This window comes from Panthera uncia, chromosome D4 (assembly GCF_023721935.1).
Source record: "Panthera uncia isolate 11264 chromosome D4, Puncia_PCG_1.0, whole genome shotgun sequence".
In the NCBI taxonomy this organism is placed as follows: domain Eukaryota; kingdom Metazoa; phylum Chordata; class Mammalia; order Carnivora; family Felidae; genus Panthera; species Panthera uncia.
In genome coordinates this window covers 68357502-68372357 of record NC_064807.1, presented here as the reverse complement: position 1 = coordinate 68372357, position 14856 = coordinate 68357502, and the positions used below count along the sequence as shown (strand labels likewise).

The 14856-nt window shown below is 43.2% G+C and overlaps 1 protein-coding gene across 6 annotated transcripts in view; it reads right to left on the bottom strand.

Moving 5' to 3' along the window:
• The window catches only part of PALM2AKAP2 (PALM2 and AKAP2 fusion), a 443327-nt gene extending 430687 nt beyond the window's left edge, over positions 1–12640 (bottom strand). For 3 of the 6 annotated variants that reach the window (XM_049635979.1, XM_049635962.1, XM_049635998.1), the window contains exon 1: positions 12163–12539. In XM_049635979.1, the coding sequence (XP_049491936.1) occupies positions 12163–12167 (5 nt within the window). In that variant the 5' untranslated portion in view covers positions 12168–12539. Of the gene's footprint in view, positions 1–12162 lie in introns of all 6 variants that reach the window. The other 3 variants (XM_049635971.1, XM_049635954.1, XM_049635988.1) reach the window with 3 other exon arrangements.
• Positions 12641–14856: the final 2216 nt, after the last annotated feature.

Sequence of the window (14856 nt, the reverse complement as noted above, 5' to 3'; positions counted from 1 at the left end):
AGAAGAGAAGAGAAGAGAAGAGAAGAGAAGAGAAGAGAAGAGAAGAGAAGAGAAGAGAAGGAAAAGAGTAAAGAAAAGAAGGAAGAAGGAAGGAAGGAAGAGAGAAAGGAGAAGGAAGGAAGGAAGGAAGGAAGGAAGGAAGGAAAAGAAAGAAAGGGAAAGAAAGAAAGAAACAAACAAACAACAAACAAACAAGAAACAAAGAAAGAAAAAATCTAATACTACAAGCTATTTGGTCCTAACATATCATGTTCAAACTCACATGACTATCAGATTTATAGAATCATTCCTTGACATTTATATCAAGATATTACTGATTTGCAGACTCTTGAGACCACAGATAATTAGATTCACTAGCTATTTTTTTAAATATTAAGAAACTGGCTAAAGAAAAATATTTTTGGATTTTAAATTATGACCACAAAAATTTTCAAATTCATATTTTAAAAGATAAGACTACGCTTATCTGCCTTATAAACACTTCTTGACAACCTCTGATCCTGTTCTGATTTTCCAAAAATATAAAGATTTTATCTATTCACATGGAACTGCCAAGTTATGCCAACTAAAATGAAAAGTCTGGTTTTGCTCTGTAGATTGGCCTGTTTCACACACAGGTTGCTCAACTCCAGTTCTGTTTTGAAGGAGGACGTGTAAAAGAATGAGGCCCTCACTTCTGGCATTATGTTCAGCCCTACACTGTGTCTTTGCACTGTGAAGCTGTTACTCAGAGTGGGGTCTATAGACCACCACCAGCAGCATCCTCTCGTGGGAAGCTTGCTGGGAACACAGACTCTCCAATCCCACCCCACATTTACAGATTCAGGATCTGCCTTTTAACACTATTTCCAGGTGATAGCTATGCACTTCACAGCATGAATCTCTGAGGAAATGAGACCTTGTTGCTGGTGTCATTAACTTTAAATGCTGGGCACTTCCCTCTTGGAAGATAAGAAGTTAAGGAAAGCATTGGAAGGATGGAGAACTCCTGATTGTTTCTAGATCAGCTTTACTGTTTCTCTAAATGGCTAATCTGTACAGTCTGGCAGATCTTAATGCCTTTCAAAAGTTAGAGGGGTTTGATAGTATTTCAACAAAGATGGCTAAAACAAATCAAATACTGTGTCTAAAAAAAGCCTAGCAGTGACCTGTAAATCTTAAGTGTTTGTGTTTGTCTGTTCTGTTTGCTTTTTTCCTTTGTTTTGTCTGACCTTATTAGTGATCGCACTTTGCAAAGTCATCTGGAAAACTGAGACTCTGATTCCTCAAGGGGGCAGCCAATCACCACGATACTGATGGTAACATTCATGGTCCTGGAGGTAGCGTTAGCCATAGGTTCATCATTGCAAACAAAAACATGACTGTCAATTATTCAAACTAGTTTTAACATTGGAGTTGGCTTGGCAAGTGTTTTAGAAAGTGACTTAAGAAGTTGTTAAGATGGGGGCGCCTGGGTGGCTCAGTCGGTTGAGCGTCTTGACTTCTGCTCCAGTAAAGATCAAGATCTCATGGTTCAGTTCATGAGCTCAAGCCCCACATCAGGTGCACTGCTATCAGCCGATCAGCACAGAGCCTGTTTCAGATCCTCTGCACCCCTCTCTCTGTGCCCCTCCCCTGCTTGCATGCTCTCTCTCTCTCTCTCTCTCAAAAAATAAATAAAACATTTTTTTAAAAGTTGTAAGACGACTAGTCCAGACATTAAAAACAAAGTGCTTGTGTGCTAAATTAATTTCAGGGGCTAAGAATTAGGCTTGAATTTTGACCTCATATAGAATGCCTGAGCTCTTAGATTCATTTAGGCTCCTGTCACTTGCTATGTGCTTCAGACAGTATCCCATCAAAACTTCTGCCAGCATAACACTTAGCACACTTTATTATATAATAACCTGGCCAATTATGTTTGTTCCTCATTAGACTATGGACTCCATGAAGGCAGGGACTGTCGTATTCCTTTTTGTATCACAGGTACCTAGAACAGTGTACCAGTGCACATAGTAGGTACTTAATAATTATGAGTGAAGTGAATGAATAAATGAACATAATTGACAGAGATATGGAAGCACTTAAAGTAGGACAAGCAGTCTAAATAACTCACTAGGTATAAAATACTATATAAAATGGAGTAAAATATCTTTAAAGCCCATCTATTCAGAACTTGTAACACACCTTTTGATTAGACCATATGCTATGCTTTTGTGCTATCTGTGAAGAAGATTAAACAAGATGGGATAGATTTTATTGATTTGACAGCAATTTAGGAAGGATTCTTTTAGACGCTATTGATAAGTTAAATCACCACTTATATTTAAACAGTAGGTCAAATACAAATAGAAATGTGAAGTTCTATTCACAAAAACAGAATTTTTGCTAGTAAAGTTCCTTCCTATTAGGAGAAGAAATAAAATTTCATTTCCTTAAATAAAATTCTAATTGAGCCACCTCATCACTGAGATTGGTGCTCCCTCTGAGGAGTCAAATTTGGGCAATTTTTATTCTAAGTTACAAGAAAAATGACATTTTCAATGGGAAGCAGACTGACTTCGGTAGCCTGTAGCAATGGAGATTCTCCTTCTTGAATAAACTCATAACAATTATCAAACAGCTTCTTCTAATTTTGGAGCCTTGAGCTTCAATGACCAGAATGTGTAAACAGACACAAAGTTGCCAAGTTCCATCCTGGAAACCTGAAGTGTATTTTTTCTTAAACTTCAAACACTTCTATCCTTTGCACACTCTGTGAGTTGGGATCCCAGCCAGAAGTAGATGGCATGCTTACACTGGAGAATTAGAGGAGCTTAATAAAGGGACTGCTTTACAAAGGCATGGGCAGAGTTATGGGAAACCAACAGGGATGGCCAAACACCAGAGGCTAACCAAGTGGGGAGACCAGTCATAGCCTCACCTACTCCTGAAGGGGCAAGGGGAGGGAGAGGTCACCAGAACCAGGAGGGAACTAGATGTAGAGTGTAGGAGTGGGCTGCAGGCAGGAGCTGTGGCCTTCAGATGAGGAAAGCAGACAATGCCAACTCCCTGCCCTGTAGGAAGGGAGACCATAGAGTAAGTCCACTGATGTCACTCTTCTTCTACCCTGGGCTCTTCTGCTGGTGCTTTGCACTGACCCAACCCAAAGGGCGAGAAAGCCTCACTGCTGTAGTCCACACAGGTCAGCCTCAAAGGACGTTAAGCAGGGGAGGAAGGTACAGAATGGATTTGAAGGGTGAGACAGAGAATACCCACTATGCACACCTCCTCCAAAATTCTTCTGCTCTGAAGTATTTATAACATCATTTGCAAACTTATTCTGCCATATACGTTGCTAACAATCGATTGGGAAAAAAAAAGATCTATAATAATAAATTTTCCAGGAACAATGACGTTTGCTAGTTCCTAGTATTTTCATGGGAATGTAAGATTCACCGATTCTTTCACTCGGAGACATGGTAAAGGCAAGTTTTCTCTATATCTCCCTGAAACCTGCCAAAAATGAATGAAAAGAATGAAAAACCGGGGGGGGGGGGAGGAATTTATTGACTATGAAAGTAGCAGAATTAAGATTCCCAAATCACAGACTATAAGAATTATCTGCCAAAAAGAGTAAAAATTTTGTTAAAGCAGTGGACAGCGCAAAAAGGTGAATCTATACCTCTAGAGATGTCAATTGGCTTTCAAAAATTGCTAAGTAAAGAGAGAGCCCACAGAGGCCCAACACTGGAATGGCGATGAGTGGTACCACCAAGTCACAAGAGACATGGGAAACAGGTGTGTGGAGGGGCTGGGTCCATATCAGACAGTGCAAAAAGGAAGTGTCACTGATGGAGGTACTACTGTGTGAACTCTCTCTCTCTATTATCAGTGAAAGTCTGACATTTAAAAACTTAATACAGAGGGGCACCTGGGTGGCTCAATCAACTGAGCGTCCAACTCTTGATTTCAGCTCAGGTCATGATCTCACGGTTCATGGGTCCGAGCCCCAAGTCCGGCTCTGTGCTGATAACAGATTGGGATTCTCTCTCCCTCTCTCTCTCTCTGCCCCTCTCCCGCTCACTCTGTCTCTCAAAATAAACTTTTTGAAAAATTAAAAACTTAATATAGAGGACTAGTCTGGACACACAGAGGGTTGTCATAGTCTACCACAGTCTGGCCATAGTCTGGAGGTAAGAGATGTAGTGAAACAAGAAGGAAAGTTAACAATTACCTTTGTAGATGACTTGACCTTTCCCCTCTGTTCACAGATGCTCAACAGAGTCAACCACATAGTGACAAATAAGCACCAAATATCCGTCTGCTCCCCCCACTTCAACATACACACGTGCACACATACACACACACACACACACACACACACACACACACACAGAGTGTGTGATCTATCTCAGTGACCTGCTTACATACTACAAGGCACTTTTAGAGCAAAAGACATGGTACAGTTTTAAGAAACATTTATGGGACAAAATATCTCATCTAAAGTCACTGTCTTCCCCAAACACTGTCTCCCACTTATTCTTGGGCAAATAGAAGGCTTGGATAAATTACCTCCATTCAGAAATGAGTAATAAATGCTGTCAACATGCATAGACCCTTTATGTTTGATTATTATTTTTTAAAAAGAGAGGAAAGATTTACAAGCAAAAGGCAGGTAAGCGTATTCAGAAAAATAACACAAGAAATAAATAAAATTTTCAGATCAATCCTCCATGCACTCAAAGAAATTAAAGAAAAACAACTCTTTTAAAAAATGTGCAAAATGAGACTCATAAATATGGAGAACAAACTGAGGAGGGCTGGAGGGGTTGTGGGAGGGCGGATGGGCTAAATGGGTAAGGGGCATTAAGGAATCTATGCTAACTAATGTGGATGTAAATTTTAAAAAATTAAAAATAAATAAAAATAAAAATAAAAATAAATTTAAAAAAAAGAAAAAAAATGTGCAAAATGAGTGGCGCCTGAGTGGCTCAGTTGGTTAAGCACTGGATGTCAGCTCAGGTCATGATCTCAGGGTCTGTGGGTTCAAGCCCCACATCAGGCTCTGTGCCGACAGCTTAGAGCCTGGAACCTTCTTCAGATTCTGTGTCTCCCTCTCTCTCTGCCCCTTCTCAGCTCACGCTCTGTGTGTCTCTCTCTCTCTCAAAAATAAATAGACATTAAAAATTTTTTTAATAAAAAAACTTAAAAAAATAAAGTGAAATAAAAATGTGCCAAATGAGCTGGAGGAGTCAGAAAACAAATAGAAGATGACAATAAAACCATTACAGAAATGAAATCTACATAAAATAAGTAAGAACTAAACAAATATTGCTAAAAAAAAAAAAAGTCAGTTGCCTAGAGGATAGACTTTAAACTGTAACGAAAACTTACAGGAAAAAAAATGTAAGCAATTGAAGATAGTTATGGAGGGTACTAACTAATAAATGTACCTATAGTAGATAAAGAGGACAAGGAGGCTGTTTAATTGAAAGCCATAAAGAAAATGTCTTTACAAAAAATAAAGGAAAATATAAGTCTTCAGATTCAAGGAATGTACTATTTTCCAGGAGAAACTGACACAGTGACTTGCAATAAGAAATATCACAGCAAAGTTATTAAAGTTTCATGTTCAAATATAATTCTATCAGCCCCAATGCAAAAAAAAAAAAAAAAAAAAAAAATGCCAGAGTGGGAGGGGAGAGAGGAGGTAAGCCAGGTACAAAGAGGAAATAATCAGCCTAGCCTCACACTTTTCCAGAGCAACAGTCCATGCCAGAACACAATGGAACAATGCCTTATAGAATTATGAGGGAGGTAAATACATGAATCTATAATTTTACAAACATCCAATTTGTTTGTTCATAGAAGCAACAGAAAGGCATTCAGAATATAACACCCTTGGGCCCTGTTTGAAAACAGTACCTTACTATTAAACACTAAGTCAACACAAAATGCTCAGGAAAGAGGATGCCTATGAGGAAGGGGCTGGTGGGGATCTTGACTTTATCCAGATCGCGACTAACACTAAGCCCACAAAGCATGGTGCTGCCTCAGGACCTTTGCAACTGCTCTTCCTTCTGCATGACTCATCTCCTCACTTTGTTCAAGTCTCTGTTCAAACTCTCCCACTCAGAAACCTGTCTCCTGACTACTCTATCAAAAATAACCTTCCCTCATCACCCTCTAGACTCCTAATGTGTTTTATTTTTAGTCTTGAAATTAACGTATATACACATTGTGTCTCTTTCATGAAATAGAAGCTCTGTGAGGGGAGGATCTTTCTCAGTTTTGTTCACTGCTGTATTCTCAATGCTTAGAACAGCACCTGCTGTGGGGCACTTGGGTGGTTCTGTCAGTTCAGCATCCCACTTCAGCTCAGGTCATGATCTCGCAGTCTGTGAGTTCAAGCCCCGTGTTGGGCTCTGTGCTGACAGCTCAGAGCCTGGAGCCTGCTTCAGATTCTGTGCCTCCCTCTCTCTCTGCCCTCCCCCGCTTGCGCTCTGTCTCTCCTTCTCTCTCAAAAATAATCATTAAAAAAATGTTTAAAAGAACAGTACCTAGTGCAATCAAGTGCATTCAGTTGACTGAATGGACTGGGAGGATTATGTTTACAATTCAAAATTGCAAATGTTAAAACTTTGAAAATGTAAAACTAACAGTATAACTGTGACAAATGGTAAAAGGAGGGCTGAGTGGTATAGTCTCATTCCCTCAGTTGTAAGGAATCAGTCAATAAAGTCAAAATTGGACAAACTCTACAAAAACCTCCTTGATCGCTTTTTAAAGTTAATTAGGTATTTTAAGTTTTGCCTTTGCAAATAATTTTCATTCTCTTCTGGATTCAAGCTTGCTGTTTGTATTTTATGGCTCCCTATTGCTGTCTGAAAAAAAATGACCAGTAGCCCAGAGGCCCTCAGTCCAGGAAGGGCAAAAGCACAGACTGACCACTCATAGAGTGGTCACATAAAGTTAGAGGCACCAAGTATAAGTGTATTACTCAGATATAAATCTATAATGTGGCTAGGGTTGTCAAGGATTGAGGAAACAGGGACTCAAATATTCCTTGTGGCAATGTACTCTGACAATATATAGAAAAAATCATAAAATGCATACTCACTTATTAAGCGATTCCATTTCTGGAAAGTAGTATACGGATTCACTTGCAGGATGTACAAAGATGTTCATTGCAACATTGCATATAATAGCAAAAAAAAATGGCAACGAACCTAAATCTTCATCAAAGGGGACTGATGAACTATATTCCAAAAGTAACTGCTAAGCAGCTAACAAAAGCATATGTGATAGGTGTGTATATATCGATATATAAAAGTATGCACAATATATGAAGAGGAAAAAGCAAGCTACAGAATAACAAATGTGGTAGGATTTAATTTATTTAAAAGGAAGTATTTAAACTTATATAAGTATGTGCTTCCAACTCTGTTTTGTTGCATGGAAAATAGGAAGGATACCTCCAAACTGTTCATGGTAATGCTCTAGGGACTGAGACTTGGGGGAAAGCGTAGGGAAAGGGATAGGTTTATTTCATAAACTGAACCCCAAGCCATTTGAATTGTTGTAAAAAGCATACATTACTTTCATCACAAAAATTAATTTTTAAAGGCCTTACACATTCTCAAACATAGTTATTCAATGCCTACAACGTGCCGAACACATAAAATGGCACACTTTGTGTAACAGGACAGACATAGCCAAGGAAAATGGCTCAAGGTCATATGGCATCCATAGTCACATTGAGACTAAACAGAAAGTTCCTTGAAGACAGGATCAGGTCACCATTTATCCCCAGGACCTATTGCAGTGCTTGGCACATATAAAATATTCAGTATGTTTGCTGCATAAGGGTGAACGCACGAATGAAGGCATATGCTAAGAACCAGAAGTCAACTGTGATTCAGTCCCCCTTCCACGCTTATCCCATCATGAGCCTAGATTTGTTTCTGTGAAAAAGCAAACTTTAGCTTAGATGCTTCGTGATCTCTTCTGGATGCTTGAAACTTGTCCCGTGGCTAAGTGTCTGTGAAAGCAGGCCCCTGACAGGCAATGGGAAATGTCATTTTTCTGAGTCCCATCAGATCAGTTCTGAGGCCGCCATCCGTGTTGTCAGAGCCCCAGTGCTGGCAGAGATGGCAACAATTGAAAGAGTTCCCGTGCTATGTCCTCTGTGCCTTTCAGCTCTCATACTGTTTTGAAGACTGTGTTCTAGAGAAGCGTCCAGCAAAACCTATAGGTGTGGTACCAAATTAGTAACCGCATACGCTGAAGTTTGTTCCCACATACACATTGTTCTCACACTCAACCCAACAAGGAGGGCAGCCAAGTACAGTCAGGACCGTCTTTGCTTGTTACGCATGTTTTCTCCTATTTCAACTAAGATGCTCTTGTTTTTTGAAAACCAATAAGGCTCGTGAATAAATGATCGTATTCTTATTTTCACTCCATTTCATTTAAAATTAGTGACCTCGAGGGGCGCCTGGGTGGCTCAGCTGATTAAGCGTCCGACTTTGGCTCAGGTCATGACCTCACATGAGTTCAAGCCCCGCGTCGGGCTCTGTGCTGACAGCTCAGAGCCTGGAGCCTGCTTCGGATTCTGTGTCTTCCTCTCTCTCTGACCCTCCCCAGCTCATGTCTGTCTCTCTCAAAAATGAATAAACATTAAAAAGTTAAAAATTAGGGGCGCCTGGGTGGCTCAGTTGGTTGAGTGTCCGACTTCGGCTCAGGTCACGATCTCACGGTCCGTGAGTTCGAGCCCCGCGTCGGGCTCTGGGCTGATGGCTCAGAGCCTGGAGCCTGCTTCCGATTCTGTGTCTCCCTCTCTCTCTGCTCCTCCCCCGTTCATGCTCTGTCTCTCTCTGTCTCAAAAATAAAATTAAAAAAAAAAAAAAAAAAAGTTAAAAATTAAAAATAATAATAAAATTAGGGACCTCGGCTTATTCAAAACTATCAGGTACTGGCACACCACAAGCTGGCTGGTTTTTAAAACTGATAATCCCCCTTCTCCTATTGCAAACGTTTGCAGTATTCTGATGCTTGCCTATGACACATTTTCTATGTCATCCATTTTACATACCTCCAGAAGGAAAGGCAATTTTAGCTTTTTGTACTTTGAAGCTTTGAAGACACAAAACACAAATAATTACCATCACACCCGTTCGTAAAGCTCCTTGTGGCACCCCATTGCACTTAGCAGCATCTCTAAACCATCTTTTCCTCACTGCCAAAACTCCAGCCATACTCCCCTTCTTTCAGTTCTTCTAACCTGCCAAGGATCTCTGCTGCCCCAGGGCCTTAGCATGTGCCATTTTCTCAGCCCAGAGTGCTTCCTCCCTCTACTCCTCACCAAGCCAACTCCTACTCATCCTTTAGATCTCACATTAGATATCAGCTCCTCAGAGGGGCTTTGTTGACCTCCTAATCTAACCTATATTCCCTTCCTGTTATTTCCTCTGCATCATTTCCCTCATGGCATTTATTGCACTTTGTATTTGTATATTCATTTGTATATTCATTCATTCATACAAATGATTCATTTGTATTTGTATATTCATTTACCGCTTTAACATCTATCTTTTCATTAAACTATGAACTTCAGATGATGAGAATCATGCCTGCTCTGTTGACCAGTGCTAATCTCAACAAGTATTTGTTGGTTAGATGAAAAAATTAAGCAAGTGAATTTTATCCCCCCCTTTCAATTCTTTTCCATAAACATAAGTTGAAAATGATAAGGAAGGAGAATGGAGTTATATCTTAGATGGGATTTTTGAGAGGGTTTAGATAGAGGGGAAGAACAGGATTTGAGAAATTTGGTTACACCCAAGACAGGAAAAGGTAGTATTCTGAAAGAAGAGAAAAAGAGTTAAAAAGTGAATTATATTAATGAAGCAATGGAAGTGGGAGAGTGAACAGATTAGACAGCTGGAAAGGCAGGAGGTTAACTGGAAGGTGAGGAGGACCTTGAAATGTCACAGGGGGACAGGAAAGCCAGGGACAGGCTGATCAGGAGAGAAGGGGGCTGGCTGGGACACCAATCTGAACCCTGCAGAAGGACAGGGAAGAGCATGATACGGAAAGCCTGTGTTCACCAGGAATTCCACGCGGGAGGTAGGCACACCTGGAACAAAAACTTAGCTGGAGGATGGAGAGAAGATGAGGGAAAGGTCTGGGGAAGGAAGCTTACAAATCCTGTGTGCCATTCCTCAGTTACTGAATGCTCAAGTTGTAAGTCTGGAAGGTATGTTATACATTAGAGTATTCATGTGAGATGGTTAAGATGAGAACTACTGTCCTGGCAAACAGCCAGGGTACCCTTTAACCTTCCACCGTGGGACGACTAGACCTACATACATCCTCTTATAAAGGACAGTTTCCATGTCTAATGAAAAAAATGGCATTGGGCAATAAGACCAGAACATGCCAGAAGCCAAGTCGTCCAGCTTCTGTTCTGTGTACTCAAGCCTGCTATGTCTCCTGGTTGCTTCTGAACATCTACAATGGTATCTTGAGAATTGTGTTACTCTCAGTTGCCCTGGGGGCATTAAGTTTCTTAATAAATTGTCTGGGGGAAAATAAAACACCTTGGCACCAACCTGAGACCCCACAAAATGTCAACGAGGACTCCTGGAGACCACAATAATAATAATAGATAATAGATAATATTTATAGATAGTAGATGATATTTATTGAGCTTTCTTTGTTCCAGGCTCGAAGACCATCATATGTACCAATTTGTTTGATCTTCACAAAAATCTCATGAAATAGTTATCATTCCTGTTTCCAGAAACGAGGCCCAGAGAGACTGACGTCATTCAGCAAAATGCACAAGGACTCAAGCCCAGAAAACCGATTCCAGAGACTTGATCATTAACTCCTTAAATTCATATATACCTTACAATTTACAGAGCCCTTTAGAAGATACAGAAATATTATCTGATCCTCTCAACAATGCTTAGAAGTAAGTCAGGAACATCTTTGTCTCCATGGTACACATAGGGAAACTGAGGCTCGGAGATATTAAATTACTGGTACAGAAAATCAGTAACACTAGTGCCAGCCAAGTAAGGGGCTGAAATCTACAACTCCTCACTCCTAAAATGCTGCACCACCTCTTACTTCTGCTTTAGCAGCCTTGTTGGTGAGGATTAAATTACATTTACACAATCAGATATGCAGAGGGATGACAGCTGCATCTACGGTTTATTGGGTTTGGCATGAAGATCCCGACACCTGAAAACTGGCCGTTATCTCTAGGCTGAAATATGATTTCTTACAGCCCCAATGTCAGGAAGTATCCGTGGGAAGAGAACAGGAGGCGGAGAAGCTGACCAAGTGAGCAGTATCTAATAGCTGGCTCCAGAATTCACCCTTTCTTGGAGCCTGTCGCCCGTCAAAGTGGCCCTGCTGCGGCAGGAGCCTGAGAGAGTGACCAAAAGGCAACGCCGGGATGTAAAGGCTGAGGGGAGAGAAACCCCAGTTCGAACCCAAGACAGAAGCCCTTTATTGTGTCTTTTCTGGTTAACGCCCCTCCTGCCTCCCTGCCCTCTCTTCCCCACCCCTCCCATGCTGTGCCCACGGCGCCAAACGTTGTAAGTCAACCCCCCGGCTGCTGCTCCTACCTTTCTGTCTCATTTCTCAATTACCCCAGGAACAAATCAATAATTTTGGGTCGTCTGCTGGTTTCTAGTAGCCAGGGCATTGCAGCTCTGTCTCATATTACCCACTAACTCATCATCCTTCCATTACACAATTCACACCGAACCACATTTGCTTCCGATCCGCAGTGACACCCCCCCCCCCCCCGCTTTTTTTTAACTGCAGTCCAATAATGCTGACATGGTTAGGAATCGGAAGTAATGGCTATTCTCAGCCAACTCCCTGAGAATCGGAAGCTTGGGGCAGGGATGGGGAACCCTAGGACGTGCTTCCCTCCTTAGCAGCAGCGTCCCCTCCGGAGGCCCTGCTGGCCAAGAGGCAGCGGCACAAAACCACTCATCCCGGGGCTCCTGCCCCTTGGCTCCAGCCCCTGCGACTGCTGCTATAGAAACACCAGGCGAACACACTGGGCTGAAATTAAACACCCGTCCGGGACTGGGACCCGAGCCCGCATCTGCCTGCTGCCGCGGTCGCCATGGCAACATGCCGAGAGGAGGGCAGCGAGCCGCGCGCGGGGATACTCACTCCATCGCGGGGCTCCGGGCGGCCGGGCGCGCTGCTGCGGGGCTCACCGGCGCTGCTCGCCTCTGCCGGAGCCGGGCGCTCTGGCCGCGCTGCGCGCGAGGTGGAGCCGCAAGCTTCTCCCCTCCCCACCCGCACCCCCTCCCCCCCTTGAGGGTTGAAAGTGAACGCTCCGGCTCTCTCAGCTCCCAGCCTGCGAATAAAACGGGAAGCAATTGGATAATGTTGTTCGCTGGGCGCTAGACAAGCCACTCCACTTAAATGTTTCGGGAGGGAGCGCTCTGGCAGCTGCGCGCCGGGCGGTGTGGCCACCAGCGCGCAGTGCTGGGGCGCCCGAGGCGCCAGGTGCGCCCGCGGTTCCCCTGGGACGGGCGGCGCTGCACGGAGATGCGGGGACGACTGGGAGGGCAGAGGGGCGGCTGCGGCGGTGACACAGCCCAGAGGGTTCGGGGAAACGATTGAGTCATCGGCAAGGTTGCAGCTCTTGCAGCTTTGAAGTTGCAAAAGAAAGAAGCGTCTAGCAAATAACAAGTACTGCCCCCAGTGGGTCGGGCATGGGTTCGGAAACGCCATTGTGCCAGCCCAGCGGGCAAACGTCTGAGTTTCCCAAGGAAAACTCCAGCTGCGTTGCGGCGCCTCAATGCGGTGTTTGAACCCTTTGGAGACCCCACGCCCTTCTCACCCCTCCATATTCTGCGTATTCCTGCCCACTAGAAAGATATTGTCCAGTGTCACTTTCCTTAGCTCCTTCTTTGAAAACAATAGATACATTGAACGTGGTTTCCCAAATCACCACAGCCCCACCCCAGAGTTATAAGCCTCCCCAGGGCATGTATGCCCTCCCTGTAACCCCTCAGAGAATTGCCTACTCCTAATGGTTTCCCAGGTGGGGACCTGGCTCCCACTCAGGTGCCCTGCACCTGCTGCAATAAAGAATGAATGGGACAAGCTTCAGGCTTTCATTGTGTGGTTCTGCCCGATCTCTCTGCCAGTCCGTGTCTGCCAGGTGCTAAGGAAGCAGCCCTATCCATAGTCATCACAGTCCCTGCCCTAGTGGAGCTCCCCCGGTAAAGCAGAAAGACAAAGCACAGAGAGAGAGAAGTCAACATCAACAGAGATCGAAAATATTGCTATAACAATAAGTAATAAGATATCAAGATGAATGTTTTAAAATTAAGTGATGATGGTGACTGCACAAATTTGTGAGTATACTAAAAAGCATTGAATTGTACATTCTGGCTGAATTTTATGGTATATGAATTATACCTTAATAATGCAGTTTTGTAATACACACACACACACACACACACACACACACACACACACACACACTCCAATGGAGAGTAAGAGAGAAGTAGACCTGCTAAGTTAAGGCCTCAGGAAAGGAGCCCTGAAGAGACGGGCCCAAAATGGGAGGGGGCTCCAAAATGCAGCCCCATCTGTCTAGATGTTATAAGCTCTACACAAGCAAGGGGCTGGAAGGAGACGGGTACAAAATGTTCAGAGGGGAATGCATTGCTTCTCCTTTCCTTCTGGAAAGTGAGCCACAAAGTCCAACCCAGTGACAATTCACAGGGCTTTTGGTGGAAAGAGATTCTGGGTCATCTACAGGTTTCCATTCACAGAGAATCGAGTATGAATTTGGAGATCACAAAACCCTCCCTCAACCTATGTCCCTCTCCAGGTACCATCCCACCCACCTTTTACTGGTCCCCTTCATAGCCAACCTTCTTGAAAGCATTGCCTGCACTCACCACCTCTCCATCCTCAGATTTGTTCCCGGTAGCTTATAGGATTAAGCTCAACCAGGAAAGAGATTCATTTGACATATCTTAAAAGTACAGAGATAAGTAGTCCTGGACCAGGTTAGCGTCTCTCAAAGAGCTAAGAGACCCAGGCTTCTCCAAAATGTTCTCGTCATTTGTAGTCTCCCTTTCTGAAGTCATTTCATGGTCCAAGTTGGCTGCTCCAATGCCAGCCATCATGTCTGCATTTCAACCAGCACAAAGGTAGAAGGAGCAAAGAAGAAAGGGCAATGGAAGAATACCAGCTACCTCTTCTGGAAGGCTCCCAGAAGCTGCCTCAGGACATTTTCACTTACATCTCTTTGGCCAGCATTCAGTCACATGGCCACATTCAGTTTCCAGGGAGACTGGGCAAAACAGTCTTCATTCTGCATAGTCATGAGTCTAAATTCAGGGCTCCATTCCCACAAAAGAAGAAGAAAATGGGTATTGGGGGACAACCATCAGTCTTTTCTTACTCCTCAACCCTTAGCAATCTAGCTTCTGCCTCCCCCGTGCCACTGACACTGCTCCCCATAAAGTCACCGATGCCGAACACAACGGGCACGTCTCAGGCCTCTTCTTGTAGGATTTGTGAGCAGCGTCTGACATTTTGACAACTCCCTTTTGTATTTGTGTTTTGCTTTAGGTTGGTTTTATTGACACATGATTTATATAATGTAGAACTCATCCTTTTTAGGTGTACATGTCTAGCAGTTTGGATACATCATATGCTCAGGTGACCTCCACCATAATCAAGATAAGCAACATTACCATCACCCCCCCCCAACAGTTCCTCTGAGCCCCTCGATGGTCAATCCCCTTCTCCCACCTCCAGCTCCTGGCAACCACTGACCTGATTTCTGTCTCCATGGTTTTGCTTTCCAGACTGTCATATAAACAGTCTGTAGAC